This window comes from Mesocricetus auratus, unplaced genomic scaffold (genome assembly GCF_017639785.1).
Source record: "Mesocricetus auratus isolate SY011 unplaced genomic scaffold, BCM_Maur_2.0 Super-Scaffold_100007, whole genome shotgun sequence".
Classification (NCBI taxonomy): Eukaryota; Metazoa; Chordata; class Mammalia; order Rodentia; family Cricetidae; genus Mesocricetus; species Mesocricetus auratus.
Genome location: NW_024429191.1, coordinates 33329308 through 33346870, shown reverse-complemented (window position 1 = coordinate 33346870; position 17563 = coordinate 33329308). Strand labels below are relative to the sequence as shown.

General features: G+C 45.6%; 1 protein-coding gene across 4 annotated transcripts in view; it reads left to right on the top strand.

Moving 5' to 3' along the window:
* Slc22a4 (solute carrier family 22 member 4) overlaps positions 1-17563 on the top strand; it is a 55551-nt gene that overhangs the window by 18407 nt on the left and 19581 nt on the right. Inside the window, exons 2-3 of one of the 4 annotated variants that reach the window (XM_040748641.1) lie at positions 8560-8663; positions 10625-10779. The exons of 1 other annotated variant lie outside the window; for it this stretch is intronic. In XM_040748641.1, coding sequence (XP_040604575.1) covers positions 8560-8663; positions 10625-10779 — 259 coding nt within the window. The remainder of the gene's footprint in view (positions 1-8559; positions 8664-10624; positions 10780-17563) is intronic. 2 more of the 4 variants (XM_040748642.1, XM_040748643.1) reach the window with 2 other exon arrangements.

Genomic DNA, 17563 nt, shown 5'->3' with positions numbered 1-17563 from the left:
AAGTTATTTTAAGGTCATTTTCTTGTGTTTCAGCTGCATAGAAATGTTCAGGTCTTGCTAATGTAGCATCACTGGGTTCGAGTGGTGCCATATTGCTCTTTCAGTTTTTGAATGTATTCTTACACTGGCATTTACTCAGCTGTTCCTCCAGCTGACATGGGTTGTGCCTGTGCCTGTGTAATCTGCTGGGGTTTGGCAGAGGGCTGACCACAGAGAATATGTTTGGATGTGTGGGACTGGGCGATCAAGTGGGTCTTGGAGAGACAGAATCCAGTGGGTGGCAGGGGTTGTGGTGCAGCCTGGAGACAGGTCTCTAACCTGCTTGCTGACTGGTGGAGACTGCACCAGAGCCCATTATTTCATTTTAAAGCAATGTCTTAAATACTACTTTATATTTCTTCTGAACCTTGGTCTGTTTAAACACCTGATGCCTATGCGTGAGATGCAAAGCAGTGGGAAAGTGCGACGCAGTGAGGAGAGGGGACAGGAGCTATGCAGAAGGCCTACTAGTCAGATTTAACAAAAGCTGCCGTTACAATTATGAAGGAAAGGAAATTATGATGTGAAAAATAAAAGAAGGCATGGAGACCATTCTCATCAAATACAGAATACCTGTAAAGAGACAGAGTGAAAATGAACAACAACCCAAAATAAAAGTCCCAAGAAGGTGTTGGTGAAGAATGGGACTGGCGGGAGAAAGACTTGCAGACAGAATATTGGAAATTATACAATTCAAACAAAGGGGAAAGGAATAACAAATGCACACAGCCTCAGAGAAACGTGGAATGCCATTAATGCACCAATATATACACAATGGAAACATTAGAAGAAGACAAGAAAAGACCAGAAAAACAGTGCTTCAAGAAGAAATGCTTAAATTTTTACAAATTTGGTGAAAAACATTGTTCTTCACAACTCAGAAGCTCAACAAACTCTAAATAGAATAGGGCAAACAAATCTGCCTTCTGATGTTATAATAAAAATACTGAAAGATAAAGACAAAAGGGAAATTTGAAAGCAGCAAAAAATATGACTTGTCACATACAGGAGAACTCAAATATAATTAGCTTTCCATGTCCATAAATAATAGAAGACAAAAGGTAGTGGTGGTGATAGAGGTGACATTCTAATTGCTGAAAGAAAACCACTTTCCCTCCCACTAGCATTTTTTGGTATGTGCCTCTTTAATTTTGACCATCCACTGCCATGGGGTTGTGAAGTGGGATTGCCACTTTGGAAAACAGAATGAGAACTCCCTTAAGGGCTAAACATAACCCATATAACCCCACTATTACACTACTATACATGTACCCAAGTGGGAAAGGTCTGTAATAAAAGACAGCTTATCAAGTCAAAGATGTGGCTCAGCATCCGTGTGCATGCCTAGCATGGCAAGGCCCTAGTACTACAAAACAAAACAAATTAAAGAGTATATGGTATTAAATATCCCCAACAAAGAAACCCACTTGATCAGAAAATAGATGAGAGTGTCATAGGCTAGGAAGAGAAGCAAACAGCGTTGCCTGCTAATGGGCTTGAGATCTAGAAGATGCTGGACCACAGGGATGGTTTGGTGAATAAAGTGCTTGTGGCACAAGCATGAAAACCCGAGTTTGCATCCCCAGAACCCATTAAAGCCAGATACAGTATTGTGTGTCCATGATCCCAGTGCTCCTATGGCCAAATGGGAGATGGAAACAAGAGAATCCCCAAAAGCTCATGGGCTTTACAATGGCACCCAAAAAGAAACCCTACCTCAGACAAAGCAAGATGCCCCAGCTTCTCCTCTGACTCCACACAAGGACCATGGCAATCAAGTATTAGCACTATCACACAGAAATACAAACACACATACATACATGCACACATACACACACAAGCACACAAAGGCTGGGAGACACTGCTGCACTCAACTCTATGGCTATATTAAGAACTGAGAACCTTACACAAGCATGATTCTGTTGTGTAAGTTATATCTCAACAAACCTTTCGTTAACAAAAGGAACTAAACACTGGGGGGGTTCTGTTATTTTTTTAACCTTGCAGATGGTCAAGAAATTTCACAGCAAGTTATAAAGAAGGAGCTGGGGTGGATGTGTTAACTGTTGCCTCTTCCTTTCCTCCTGGAAGGAGGATAACCTCAGAGGATACTGTAGAGAGACCCACTGATAATTTTTTTTTTTTGGTTTTTTACGAGACGCCCGACTCCCACTGATAATTCTTAAATGGACTGATGCTAATTTCTTACTCATAGTCATCTCCGGGATTAAATCTGCTTATAGAAGGATTTTATACCCTATAATAGGAGCTTTCTAACTTTCTTCATACCTGAATGGAAGAAGTTTTATTTCTAAGAATCTTTCCTCAAGCAAGGTTCAAGAGTAAACACTCTGCTTGTCAATCATGCCACTTTAAGTCATGGCCTTCCTTAGAGGAGAGGCATGGGTCATCTGAGAGGGAATCCTTTTTTAAAGAAGTTCCCTTGCACTTACACCTACTGTCTCAGGAGGGACTGTGGTCTCTTCTTCAAAGATGAAGGAGAAGGAGGACTAGGGAGATAGCTTCATCAGTAAGGTGCCTGCTTTAAAAGCAAGAGTACTCTGTTCAAATCCCCAATGCCCACATAAAACCCTGATATGTTGATGTGTGTGCCTGTAACCTCGGTGCTGGCAGGGCATGGAGACAAGCAGACTCCCCTGGCTCTCTGGCCAGCAAATCTGGACAACTGGCAAGCTCCAAGTTCAGTGAGAGACCTTGTCTCAAAACACACAGTGGAAGACTACCTCCACATGTACACACACAGGCACGCTGACCTCTGCCATGCACAAAGGCACCCCCACACACAGGCATGCATACCTGTGTACATACATGCAAACATATGCATACACTTCACACACATTCAATTTTTTAAATGAAGGAGCAGGCTGTTGGAGATGAATGTGTGGGCAAACTCACATATCAGAAGTGCCAGAATCTAAGAAAACCTGTGCCCTTTGCTCAATATCAGACTGCCTCCCAGGGTTTTCAGTGATGTGCAGGACTTATCTTTGAGTCTTCACGGCTTTGGTATAAGCTGAAGCTGCCAGGCTTGAACTACTTGGAGAGTTAAAAATCAAAGGTGCCTTTCAAGTGTAGTGCATGGTACTCCTAGCCCCAGAACCACACCTTTCTGTTACTCCTAATTGGTTAGTATTCATTCATCAACAGTTTAGGTATGCACCAAGTGCTCGGCCCTGTATTGTTCTGGGTCATCTAAAACACAATTGTACTGACTATTCAGGTGTGGGAGCATTACCCTTCTGATGAAGGAAGGATAAGAGGAAGGCTAAGAGGGAAGCTAGAGAGCAAGACTGAAGTAGCCCAGAATAGAGCCTGTTCAAAGGATGCTGGGACATGCAGACACGCATGCACAGCTAATCTGTCTTGCTCGACCTTGAGCTTTATGAAGGAAAGAGCTATGTCCTGTGCCCAGCACAGACCCTGGCCTGGGGCAGGTATTTAAAGTCAGCTGAACAAATGATTAATTAATTCCTTTGACCAGTCCACTAAAAAAAGAATCTGGACGAATCCCTTCATCGCTCCTATGCCTTCATTTATTCACTTACGAAACAAGAAAAAGGAGAAGCACCCACCCCATAGGACAGTGTTGAGAGCTCTTGAAGCAATACAGCATGCACACTTAGCATCTTTGTGGTGGCACATGTCTGTAATCTTAGCACTTGGGAAGATCAGGAGTTCAAGGTCATCCACAGATACATAGCAAATTCAAGGTCAGCCTGGGCTATCTGAGACCTTGTCTCAAAAAAAATACACTATGGTTTTTATTCTAATAATGATTTATGTTGGGAGACACAAGAAGCCAAGAGTGACCTTCTATCTCTTCTTTCCTTTCTTTTTTGTTTTCCTCCCAGCAGTGATAAGATTGAAAACAGAGCTTGTGTATGCTGGGCAAGCACTCTGCCGTTAACCTACATCCCCAGTCCGTTCCTCAAGACCTGTGACCTGGTTTAATCTATCGAAACAGAGCTGACAGACACATGATGCAGCTAGGCAGATCTCAGGCTGCTCTGTTGTAGGAACCTCAAGTGTTAGACCCTGAGATTGGGGTGCACATCCAGTACTCTCCCCTCCCCACACAGCCTGAGCCAGATGGTTGCCACACTTCACTCTCACCAGAAAGGAGAGGGAGAATCTGCTTTGAAAACATTCATGTTTGGTTTAAAAGGACATTGCCCAAAACAAGGCCAGCCAGCTGGTTAGTGGGCATCCACCTTTAGGCTCTGAGCCTTTAACTAGAAGTGTGTTTCTGTGTTCATGTGTGTACATACAAGTGGGGAGGAGTTCCATTCCATCAGGAGAAACAGGTCTTCAACAGATCTCCTATGGCAAATGGTACGTCACCACAGGGAGTTCACTGGGTCCTGGATAGTGGGGCTTCCAAGACACAGCCCTCAAATCCCAATGAGTTAAAAACAGTCAGGGCCTGGCTTTCCCAACAGCAGGCCTTTGGATGGAAGAGCTGCTCTTTGTACTATGGTTTGGTTTATTGTACTGTAATCCCACAAGCCCCAACTAGGACTTTGTCTGCAAACCCAAGCTCCTCACAACTTTCCAAAGAGACTCCTTGGGCACAAAGGCCCTCAAAAGGAAACTGAAACCCTAGTGCAAACCTTGGACAGTCCTGTTTTCTAACCACATTTACCAGGGTCCCCAGAGACATGCCGCACCCCGTATGGGACTGGGACAAATGGCTACTGTGTGTTCATGACTGGTCAGGACACCTTGTTGGGGACTTCCCTTTCTTCGTGGAGAGAAAGAGACCCTCAGCCATGGTCTCCAAGAAAGAGAGTTGTAGGAAGCTGATCCAATCTCACCTTCTCTAGCATCCATGCTTCTATCCAAAGAAAACAGGTTTGATTACCATCCCCAACAGGCTACCTTCGTGGTATGCAGTCTAGGTGTGGGTCACACAAGCCCCACACACTTGATAACAATGTTCTTTGGGAGTTTTGTTTTTTTTTTTGGTTTTTTTTGGTTTTTTTTGGTTTTTCGAGGCAGGGTTTCTCTGTATTGTTTTGGAGGCTTTCCTGGAACTCGCTTTGTAGTCCAGGCTGGTCTCGAACTCACAGAGATCCGCCTGCCTCTGCCTCCCAAGTGCTGGGATTAAAGGCGTGCTCCACCAACGCCCGGCTTCTTTGGGTGTTTTGAAATTCATTTTTTCTTTCTTTTTTCAAAACCTTTTTTTTTAGACAAGGACTTGCTGTATAGTACAGGTTATTCTCAAAACTGATGATCCTCTAGGCTTGTACTGCCATAACTGTCTGGAAACCCTTACTTTCAGGGGCCAAGAAGATGACTCAGTCAATAAAGTGTTTGCCATGCAAGCAGAATGACCTGAGTCTGATCCCTGGAGCCCAAATGGAAAAGCTCAGTGTGGTGGAGCATATTTGTTATCCCAGCACTAGGGAAGGTAGACAGACCCCTGGGGATATCTTGACCAACCGACCTTGCATAATTAGTGAGCCCCATGTCTCAAAAAATAAGGTGGATGGCACCTGAGGTGCAATATTGGACCTCTGACATGTGCATGTGTGCACAAGTATACACACATACACACACACTCACATATTCACACACACACACATACACACACACACACACACACACACACACACACACGAAAGGAAGAAAGAGGGAGGGAGGGGAGAGAGACCTAAAGAGAAAGAGAGAGGGAGAAATAGAGGTCATCTATATTTTGTACTTGCCATATTTGAACCAGGGATCCAGCAAGTTCAGTGTGCTCTGTGGCTACGCTTCAGGTAGAATTCCCACCGATTGTTTGCGCTCATGCTGTGTCTGGCTCCATCTCCATCAACCTTTCTCTTTCTCTTCTGTTTCTGAGCCCATTTATTTATTTGTTTTTGGTGTTTCGAGACAGGGTTTCTCTGTATAGCCCTAGCTATCCTGGAACTCACTATGTAGACCAGGCTGGCCTTGAACTCAGAGATCCACCTGCCTCTACCTTCCAAGCACTGGAATTAAAAACATGTGTTACCATGCCAGGCACTAAGTCCTTTCTTTGCCTCTCTATTTCAAAGTCCTGGAACAGTTTTTTTTGCTTTTTTCCTCAATATATGTTTTTATTTAAATTAGAAACATGAATGCTTCACATGTCAATCCCAACTCCCTCTCCCACCCCTCCTCCCTTGTCCCTCCACCAGCCCCCCCAACTCCCCACCCAATCCTCACATCATTCCCCAGGGAGGGTGAGGCCCTCCTTGAGGGAATCTCCAAAGTCTGTCATTTTATCCAGGGAAGGACCTAGGCCCTTTCCCATGTGTCCAGGTTGAGAGAGCATCCCTCTATTTGGAACAGGCTCCCAAAGATCATTCATACGCCATGGTAAACACTGATCTACTACCCAAGGCCCCAGTGATTTCTGTGGCCTCCTCACTGGCACTACATTCATGGAGTCTGGATCAGTACCCTGTTGGCCTCTCAGCCATCAGTCTGGGATTCAAGAGCTCCCCCTTATCCGGTCAGCTGTCTTTGTGGGTTTCACCATCATGGTCTTGACCCTTTGCTCATCACTCCTCCATCTCTGTCACTGGGTTCCAGGAGTGAAGTTCAGTGTTTAGCTATGGGAATCTGTCTCTGCTTCCATCAGTCCCTGGATGAAGGTTCTAGGATGGCATATAGGGTAGTCATCAACCCTATCATCAAGGAGGGGCTATTAATGTAGTCTCTCCACTATTGCTTAGTTTGCCAGTTGGTATTATCCTTGTAGATCTCTGGAGATCTCACTAGTGTCAGCTCTCTCCTCAAGCCTATAATGACTCGATCTATTATGGTATCTCTCATCCTGCTCTCTTCTATTCTTACCCTGACTCAACCTTCCTGCTCCACCATGCCCTCTTCTCCCCTCCTCTTTTTTCTTGGTTCCCTCTCCCCTCCCCCGATGTTCCCAATCTGCTCAGGATACCTTGCCTTATTCCACTTCTCTGGGGTGTCATGCATCTCTCTTGGGAACCTCCTTGTTTCCCAGACTCACTGGTACTGGGATTGTAGGCTGACACTCCCCTGATCCATATATGAGTGAGTACATAACATGTTTGTCTTTTTGTGTCTGGGTTACCTCACTCAGGATGGTTTCCTCTAGTGCCATCCATTTGCCTAAAAATTTCAAGATTCTATTTCTCCACTGAGTAGTACTCCATTGTGTTAATGTACCACATTTTCCCTATCCACTCTTCAGTTGTGGGGCATCTAGGTTGCTTCCAGGATCTAGCTATTACATATAATGCTGCTATGAACATAGTAGAACAGACATCCTTGTTGTTTGAATGGGCATCTTTTGGGTATATGACTAAGAATGGAATTGCTGGGCTAGCCAAAGTCATTGCCACAGGCAGGACAGTCTGCAGTGACTTCTGACTTGAGTTTTTATAAGCCCCCTGACTTTGTTTGGCTTGATTGCCTTAGCTTTTTGGTTTATGCTTTTGCTTTGTTAGTGTTTCTAGAAACACCCCCTCTGCACTACAGAATGCAATATGGAATAATGCATATGCATGAGTTGACTTAAATCAACTACACTTTGAAGCAGCTATGGGGAATAAGAACAGAACTGCTCCACAAATGCCGTGGATGTAGGATGCTCACACGTCGGGAGAAGGGGTGGGCTGGAGGGCCCTTCTCTGCTGGGCTCCTCTTGTGACACACTACTCCCATACTACCCCAAGTCCAAAATATATAAACAGAGGTCATCAGGCACACTTTGAAATCTCCACAGCCTCCCTTGAGACTGGGCTGAACTGACTCCAGTGGAAATCTGGGAACAGAAACTCTGGTTGAAACCGGTTTTATGGATCCACCAGCAGGAACTTGTTAGTCCCACAGGGCCTGGGGACTGGGAGGGAACACACTTCTGGGAAGTCTGGGTGGGAGGGAGGGCAGAGGAGTGGAGGGAGGAGGCTTAGACAACCCTTGGAAGGGCTGGGTAGTGCTGGCACAGTGGTCCCTGGAGTAGGTTAGATGCTCCGTCTATGTTTGAAGGGACCAGGAAGCCAATACTTTCCAGAGAGGCCTGCTTAAAGAATAAACTCACACAGCGCTGCAACTATTTCCACTTTTCAACAAAGGAGATGGCATTTTACTCCAGGACCAACTAGCTATGCCATCTGCCCTACTCTTCTGGGTTTTCAAATCTCTCCCTTCTGTGCTGTCTCAAAGGGGCGAGGGTTCCTTTGCTTCATACTCCTTTGTGGTTGAGGGCTCACCACCCTTCTTGATACACAATGTAAGCAAGTTCAGGCCATCTCCTCCCTCCTGAAGAGGACACTGTGCCTCAACGGGAGGCAGGGGCATGACCCAGGCTACTTGTCACACTGAATGGCAGTGTCAAACCCAGAACTAAAAGGCCAGTGTGCCCTTTGCACAGAGTCAACAGGCTGGCACAAGGGAGGACAGTGCACCTGGCATCCATCTGGCGCTCCTCGGAATGGGGCACGGGTGGGTCCTGCTGGAGGACTGGGCTCACGTTGCATGCTGTCTTGTTGGCAGTGGAATCTGGTGTGTGAGGATGACTGGAAGACACCCCTCACCACCTCCCTGTTCTTCGTAGGCGTTCTCTGTGGCTCCTTCGTGTCTGGGCAGCTGTCAGACAGGTAAGGACTCTGGATGGGGATCAGTAAGATGGAGTTACTTATCAGTCCACAGCCTATCTTGACATAAGACCAAATTCATACTTTCTACACAGAGAAGGATCCTCAAGACACTGAGTGGATAGTAGGAGGAGTCTAGCACTTGGGAGGGTGGGGGACTGAGGAGAGGATGAAAAGTTCAGTGTCAGCCTGGACTCTATACCAAGACCCTGCCTGGTGAACTAAATAAATCTTTCCCAGATAAATCTAGTGGGCAACCCTGACTGCAGCACCCCTACACAACAATACCTGACCCATTTAACTGAGTGACAAGCTAGCTAAGTAGATAAATAAGTCTTACACAGATGGTACTAACGTGTCACTCTAGCCTCCACATCCTGCCAGGGCCCACTTCTGTCATACTCCCAGTCGGAACTCACAGGGCCTTGGCCAAAGAGATGGAAGTATCAACTCCAATAGAAAGTGAGGCCCTTGTACCACAAGCCCCTTCACAGAACAGGTCATCATTGCCCCTGACTCTGCCCCCAACTCTTGGCAGGGCAGGGGGCAGGTGGCATGTCATTCTGCACAAACAGCCAACAGCGAGAGTAAAGCCAAGTCACATCAGCTATGCACTCTCTGAGCCTGGGCACTGAGCCATGGCTGGGCCTGTAGCCATAGAACTGACCCGGGCTGCCTTTTGGCCAGCAGAGCTTGCAGTTTTCCTAGGGACAAGATTGCCCCATTGTGTTCTACCTACCCTATATGTTCTCTTGTGACCACGGCAGGTGAGGGTGCTAAATAGCAGTGTTGGACAAGGCTTCCTGGGGATCTGCCCCTCCCCAAAGTTTTAAGTCCAGTGGGAATGGGGCAGGAATGCTCCTCCCTGCCCACTGGTCACTACCAGAATGAAAATTAAAGCCTAAGCTGACTAGTGACTCAACAGACATGATTGAGAATGGCATATTCCCATAAAGCAGTGGTTTGCAATTTTAGAGACACATAAGCACACCTGGGCAACTGCATAATACCCCAATACTCAAGCTGCACTGTAGACAAATAAGATTCAGGAGAAGAGGGGTGCTGGTATGAGTGTGGGTACTCCTTGACTTTCCCTAAGTCCTGTCCTGACAAACCCTTCCTCAACTGAAGAGATTAGATTGAAAAAAAAACCCTCTTCACACACCTATTATGATATGCTAGCTCAGCTAACAGCCAAATGTAAAGGGCCAGTGTTTCCCCTCACTGTTGCTGCTCAACATGGACAGAGAGGCTCATGGGCCATATCTCTGTCTGGCAGGTTGAGTGGGGGAAAATACGAGTACAGAATTCAAAGCAGAAATTCTAAGTGAATGCATAATGCTTTCCCACCATTGTAAAGTCATGAAGTCCTAAGCTGAACCATTGTAAGTCAAGGACTGTCTGTCATTTTTAAAGCTCTCTGGGTGGTTCCAAGTGCAGCTAAGGTTAAGAAGCAACAGCCCTTGAGGGAGTTTCTAAACATACAGAATTCCCATGTGGGTGATAGGAGAAGTACTTTTCACAGGCCCAGGATGGTCAAGGATGGCCTCAAAATCACTATGCAGCCAAGGATGGCCTTGAGTTTCTGATCCTCCTGCCTCAACCTCTCAAGTGCTGGAATTACAGATATGCACCATTCTGGGGATCAAAGCCAGGGCTTCATTCGGGCTAAGCAAGCACTCATCCACTAAGCCATACCCCTAGCCCTTCTATGGCCTTTCTAAAGGTCAGATTTGTCCATGTGGACCTCAAAGAAGATGCCTGTTTTCTCCAGAAGCAAGGCTTGGCACCTCGGAAGGTAGTCCCTGGGCAGGTGGATTCTGGAGGCCTCTCTGGGAAGGAGGCTAACAGGATGTCACAGGGAAGAAAAAAATCTGAGTCATGAAATAAGACAGACCCTACAGTGAAGCTAGGCTTGGTGTTGCAACACACCCTGAGCTACGGCACTGTGTTATGTTCTATAGGTTTGGCAGGAAGAAAGTCCTCTTTGCAACCATGGCTGTGCAGACTGGATTCAGCTTCGTGCAGATTTTCTCCACCAGCTGGGAGATGTTCACCGTGTTATTTATCATCGTGGGCATGGGCCAGATCTCCAACTATGTGGTGGCCTTCATACTAGGTAGGAATGACTTTTGAGACTCTGGTCTTCTTCTTCCAACCTTGTAAAATGCCAGGCAGGAGAAAGCTACTGAGTGTGAGTTCATAGTGTCTTCAACTTTAGATACATGTGTGTTGTGCAGGGGGCTGCAGCTATGGGCACCTTGAGTCAGTCACCACAGGACAGGGCTCATAGTGGGCCATCTGCACTGGACCAGAATGTGGACAAAAACACGAGCTGGAGCTGAGAAGAAGTAGCCACGCAACAGCTAAGACACACCCTCAAGAGCAGGGAGCTTGGGACAGGAAGTCCTGGGGGAGAGACAACAGGGAGATGAAGTCCTTGATCTGGACTGGTGGCCTACAAAGGAATTTAGGGGATTTATATGGTATATACACATATATACATTGAGCACACTTGCTCAATGGCAAGAATTTGTCCCACCTGGGCAGATCTGCCATGGCCTGAGTCTGAGTCCACACCCAGAGCATATGAGCTCTGTACAGGACAGCTGTGCCTCTCTGATAACAGTCCTACTGTCAGAAGGCCAGGCAGAGGGAGGGCAAGCCATCAGTTCCTAGGCCTTGGGGAGGCTCTGGACCCTCTCCAGCTTTTCTGGGGAGGAAACTAGGTGAGCTTCTCGAACATCATTCTGAGTTGTTCTCTCAAAAATGTGATCCCTACCACCAATTTACTCTCTGATCCCCCCATCATGCTGAGAGGAGATGAAATGCACTCCAAGCACAATGAACACCAAGTCCTATAATCTTTAGTACAATCAATCTAGTTGACCCAAAATTATCCCAGTTTGCCCACATTGTCCCAGCATAATTATTGATTTTGCCTCTTTAATAGAACTCTAATGCCTTTCTTGCACCTGGCTATGTGGCTCTGATTGCTCTCAGGAGCCTGTGACTCACTGGCCTTGGCAATAGTGTGTTCTGTTAGCCAAAGTCATGCACACCCTCTGTCAGGTTGCCAAGGTGGAATTGTCCAAATTCCATTCCTTTAATTATTGGTGAAGGGCTTCTTGCCATAGGCCCAGCCTCATGTCTGGGAGGAAGGACACACAGGAGGAGACAGAGCAAGCAGGAGCCACAATGTCCCCAGGCCCTGGCATGAAGAAAGAAGTTCTCATCTGTAGGAATGAGGAGTGGAACAGGAATTTTTCAGAGGTCATCTATGAGGCTGCACACATATTATCAGGAAGCAGAGACAGGAGAATGCTAAGTTTTAGGACAGCCTGAGCTACATAACAAGACCGTGGCTCATAAAAGCAAAACAAACAAAACTTACCACTAAGAAAAACTGCCATTCTGTAGAGGAGCAGAGAAGTTCATGCAGAAAGCAAAAGGCTGCAAAGAGTGAGTGGTGTGATCCTGGATCAGGTCCCTCTGGATGGAAGGACAACTATGCAGCAGCGTAGGTTGGGAGTCACACCCTCTGGTGCATTTTACTTATTTAGAGTGTGTGTGTGTGTGTGTGTGTGTCTGTCTGTCTGTCTGTCTGTCTGTGTCTGTCTGGGTGAGTGTGTGCACATATGCATAAGTGTGAGCATAGGAGTGTGGACAGGTGGAAGGTAGAGGAACTATCAGTGTCTTTCACAACTCTTCTCCACCTATTTTTTTAATTTAATGTTTCTTTTTGCATGTAGAAAGCACATGTGTGAAGGGCAGAGACCAACTTGATGAAGTTCATTTTCTCCTTTCTCCATGTGGGTCCCTGGGCTTCATTCACTTCAAGATTATCAGGATTGGCACTGAGCCAACCATCTAGCCATTCACCTTATCTTTTGACATAAGATCTTACACTGAACCTGGAGCTTTCAGGCTAAACTGGCTGGTCAGTCCAACCAGGGGATCCTCCTGTCTCTGCCTCTCCAGCAATGGGATTTAAAGCTCTTTGAGGTGGGTACTAGGGATTTGAACTCACTTTCTCAATTTTGCATGGCAAGCACTATATCCACTGGCTCAGTCTCCCAGGACCCCCAGTCCCAGCTGTCCAGTCACACAGAACAAGCCCTGCTTCTCCAGAGGCACAGGGACTCGAGCTCTGAGAGCCTCTTCTGTGAGAGTGGAGCAGCGCCTCAGCTCTGGCACTACCTTCCACAGCCCGCCCTCCTCCCACGTGACCATGGCCTCACGTGCAGGGTAGAGGACAGGACCAGGTCAAGGGTAGGTTGGAGCCGAGGTGTGTCAAGTCAACAACCAGTAGAGGGCTCCCTGGGTTCTTGGGTCCACACCTCATCCTAGCAGGCTCTACAGGAAACTGCTGACTTTAGGTCCTGGGATAACACTTGTGTTAATTAAGACCTTAGGTCTGAAGACCTAAGAGTGTCGCTGAAAGCTGATCTGTCCCAGAACAGGCAGAGTTCCTAGTCAGCTCCTGCAAGGGAGGACTCAGTGGAAGGGCAGACTTAGTGGCTGCTGGTTTCCCTGCAGCACAGCAGCGCCCTCTGGTGTGTCAGGAATAAAATAGCTACAATCCTGGAGCGTTTGCTGGGGTTTTTCTTTACCCATATTTGAACCCACCAGGTTTTCATTTGAGTTCTGTCTATTCCTGCATTCCTATCCTCCGTGCTCTGAGAAAGAATCTGGATAATTTGGATGGTAAAATTTCAGCTTGGTTCTCAATCGTTGCACTGATTGCAGAAGCTGAACTCTTCCCCAAGCAGTACAGAATCTCCGGGACTGCTCTCAAACCTCCCCAGACTTGCCAGTCTTAGTTAAACAAAAGGAATGCCTTCTTTCCTTCCACCCTCTCTCTTATCCCTCATGATCCCAATTTACTGAGGAGATCTTGTCTTCTTCCCCTTCCTAGGATCCATATATGTCTCACTTTGGGTCCTCTTTGATACCTAGGTTCTCTGGATTGGGACCTTCACTGGTTGCCCTTTGCTTTATGTCTAATATCCACTTATGAGTGAGAACATATTGTATTTGTCTTTCTAGATCTGTGTTACCTCACCCAGGAGGCTTTTTCTAGTTCTGTTTGCCTGCAAATTTCAAGATGTCATTGTTTTTTGTTTTGTTTTATTTTTACTGCTGAGTAATACTCCATTGTGTAAATGTATCACATTTTCCTTATCCATTCTTTGGTTGAGGGGCATCTAGGTTGTTTCCAGGTTCTGGCTATTACTAATAATGATGTTATGAACACAGTTGAGCAAGTGTCCTTGTGGTGTGAGTGTGCCTCCTTTGGGTATATGCCCAAGAGTAGTATTGCTGACTCTTGAGGTAAATTGATTTCCAATTTTCTTAGAAATGGCCATACTATTTCCAAAGTGACTGTACAAGTTTGCACTCCCACCAGCAATGAAGGAGTGTTCCCCTTACTCCACATCCTCTCCAACATAGGCTGTCATCAGAGTTTTTGCTCTTGGCCATTCTGACAGGTGTAAGATAGTATCTCAGAGTTGGTTTTGGTTTGCATTTTTCTGATGAACATTTCCTTAAGTGTCTTTTGGCCATTTGAGATTCCTCTATTGAGAGTTCTCTGTTTAGCTCTGTTCCCCATTTTTTTAATTGGATTATTTGGTCTTTTGATGTCTAGTTCTTGAGTTCTTTGTATATTTTGGAGATCTGTCAGATGAGAGGTTGGTAAAGATCTTTTCCCATTCTGTAGGCTGCTGTTTTATCTTGTTGACCATGTCCTTTGCTTTACAGAAGCTTCTGTTTCCAGAGGTCTCATTTATTTGTTGTTGCTGTCAGGGTCTGTGCTACTGGTGTTCTATTTAGGAAGTGGTCTCCTGTGCCAATATGTTCAAGGCCACTTCCCACTTTCTCTTCTATGAGATTCAGTGTGGTTGGTTTTATGTTGAGGTGTTTGATCCGTTTGGACTTGAGTTTTGTGCATGGCAATAGCTATGGATCTATTTGCATTATTCTACATGTGGCCATCAGTTATGCCAGCACCATTTGTTGAAGATGCTCTCTTTTTTCCATTTTATAATTTTAGCTTCCTTGTCAAAAATCAGGTGTTCATAGGTGTGTGGATTGATATCAGGGTCTTCAATTTGATTCCATTGGTCCACCTGCCAGTTTTTAATGCCAACACCAAGCTATTTTAATTACTGTAGCTCTACAGTAGAGTTTGAAGTCAGGTATGGTGATGCCTCTGGAAGTTCCTTTATTGTACAGGGTTGTTTTGGCTATCCTGTGTTTTTTTCATATGAAGTTGAGTATTTTTCTTTTGAGGTCTGTGAAGAATTTTACTGGGATTTGATGGGTAATGCATTGAATCTGTAGATTGTTTTTGGTAAGATTGACGTTTTCAATATTTTAATCTTACCTATCTAAGAGCATGAGATAGCTTTCCATTTTCTGATGTCTTCTTCAATTTCTTCATTCAAAGACTTAAAGTTATTGTCATACAGGTCTTTCACTTGGCTATAACAGTTCTTTAGATGTGTTTAAAGCTTGTTGCCTCTGGCCCACATGTTTCCCTTTCAGTAAGTGTACGACTGATGGCACCTTCCATAACTTTGGTTACCAGAAAATTCAGATTTCTTTGAAATTCAGCTACATCGGTTATACAGCTTTTATCAACCACATAATTATGTTCTTATTATTTTCACTTATCTGTTAAAGTATTTATCTTTGTGATATTGCATATCAAACCACAGTTCTCCTGCATGCACTGTATATTGGATGTACATGCCAGCCCTTGAATGCTTTTAACTTGAAATACAACTTTGTCCTCATCTGTTTGAATGACATGGAATAGCCAAATACCATAGACTGGCTTAACTCAAAAAAATTTTTTTTATTTTCCATGTCATGGCAGCAGGAGTGTGAGACCCCTGATCACACTGTGTCATCAGTCAGGAAGCAGAGAGAGATGAACACCTGTGCCAGCTCTTGCTCTCCTTTTTATTCAGTCCTGCACACTATCCCATACCCTGGCGCCATCCACATTTAAGGTGGATCTTTCCTGCTCGGTTAACCCAATCAAGAACCTCCCTCACAAATGCACCAAGAGATTTGTCTCCTGGGTGATTCTAGATCCCACCGTGTTGACAAGCAATATTAGCCATCATAGGGGGACTTAGCATAGAGGAGCCCACACCCTCTCCCCATTGCGATGTGGGACACGCCCCCTCAGCCCATCCTAGCAGATGCCCATTTCCCAGACTTGTTCCCTGAGCTAGAATCAGCTGCAGGCCTCAGTGGCATCGAGGTGCATGCCCTGCTGCCTCCTCATGGAGTGTGCCTGGTGGTACCGGGGCACACTGGGCAGACTGGCAAAGCCTTGGTGCAAAGGGAAGGCAGCTTACTGCGTGGAGGAGCCAGTTAGTGGGCATGATCTCCTAGGGCTGCTCACGGTCTCTCCAGAGCCAGGGCATGGCTTTGATTTGGATGTAAGAATTTTGTTCTCAGGAGACACTGAGAAGCCGGGCCTTGCCTGGGATCACGGATCTGTGGGGCAGAGGAGGAGGCCAGGGATCTGGTGAGCAGAGCTGGAAGTCGTCTCTGCCATGGTTTTTTTCCAGGTGAGCACAGAGAGTTTATTGCATCTGCCAGACTTGGGGCCCTCTCCTGGTGTTCCCTAGAGAGAATTGCTTGGTTCTTAGCCAATTTATTGGCTATCCCAGGAAGGACTGAAAGACATTCATGGCCTCATTCATCTCCCTTGTGTCTTCACTAACATCCAGCTAAAGGACTGGTCTATAAGGTCATGGGCTTGGCCAGGAAATTTTCTTCTTGAAGGCTACGCACATAAGTCAATGGATATGACTTATACCCTGGCTACATCACTGTGTTGGGCTTTATTTGTTTGCTCTGGGTTTAGGGGTTTTCTAAAATTTTTGTTTTGTATGTGTATATGCATGTGTGATATTCATGTGTGTATATGTGCCTGTGTGGTACTCTTATGTTGCATGCGTGGACACCAGAAGTTAATGTCATATGTCTTCCACTATACTCTCTCACTGAATCTGGAACTTACCCATTTCAGCTAGACTGACTGGCCAGGAAGCTTGGAGTCTTCCTGTTTCCATCCATAAGTGCTAGAGTTTCAGATTTGTGCAGCCATGTCTGGTTTTCAAACTCAGGTCTTTATGCTTGATCAACCACCACTTTACCCACTGAACCCCCAGCCCATTTGCTTGTGGTTTTTTGTTTGTTTGTTTTGTTTTGAGACATGGGCTCATGTAGCTCAAGCTGATATTGAACAGAATGTATACAGTCAACAGACTCCCGGTCATCTTCCTTCTGCTTCCTGAGTCCTGAGATTTTTAGTATGAGGTGTCACACCCAGTTTACAGATACATTAAAGTGATACAGATACAGTTAAAGACAAGTGTCTTTCACTATTTATGTCTCGGCTGAATATTCGTAAGACTAGAGTCAAAGAGATCATTTATGTAAGCAGTTATCCTGGAATGGGCCTTAAAGAACTGCTCAGAAAAGTGACGACTGTGAAGATTGATGGTGGTGACAAGGATGGTGATGATAACGATGGTGGTGACAATGCTAATGATGGTGATGATAGTGGTGATGATGATAACAATAATACATGATGACGATGATGATCATGTATCTCTTGGTTACTGTCTGTGGCTGCGATATAACACCCTGACAAAAAGCAACTTAGGGAACAAAGGGTTTATTTTGGTTTACAATTCCAGAGAGGCTACATCCTTATCAGGGTAGGAAAGGCATGACAGCAGGAGCATAAGGCCGACCTGGCAGTCAGGAAACAGAGTGATAACATTTTCTTCCCACATAAGTATAGAGAGAAAAATAAGTGGAGTCAGGCTATAAACCCCAAAGTCTACTCTTAGAGTACTTCCTTCAGTAAGGCT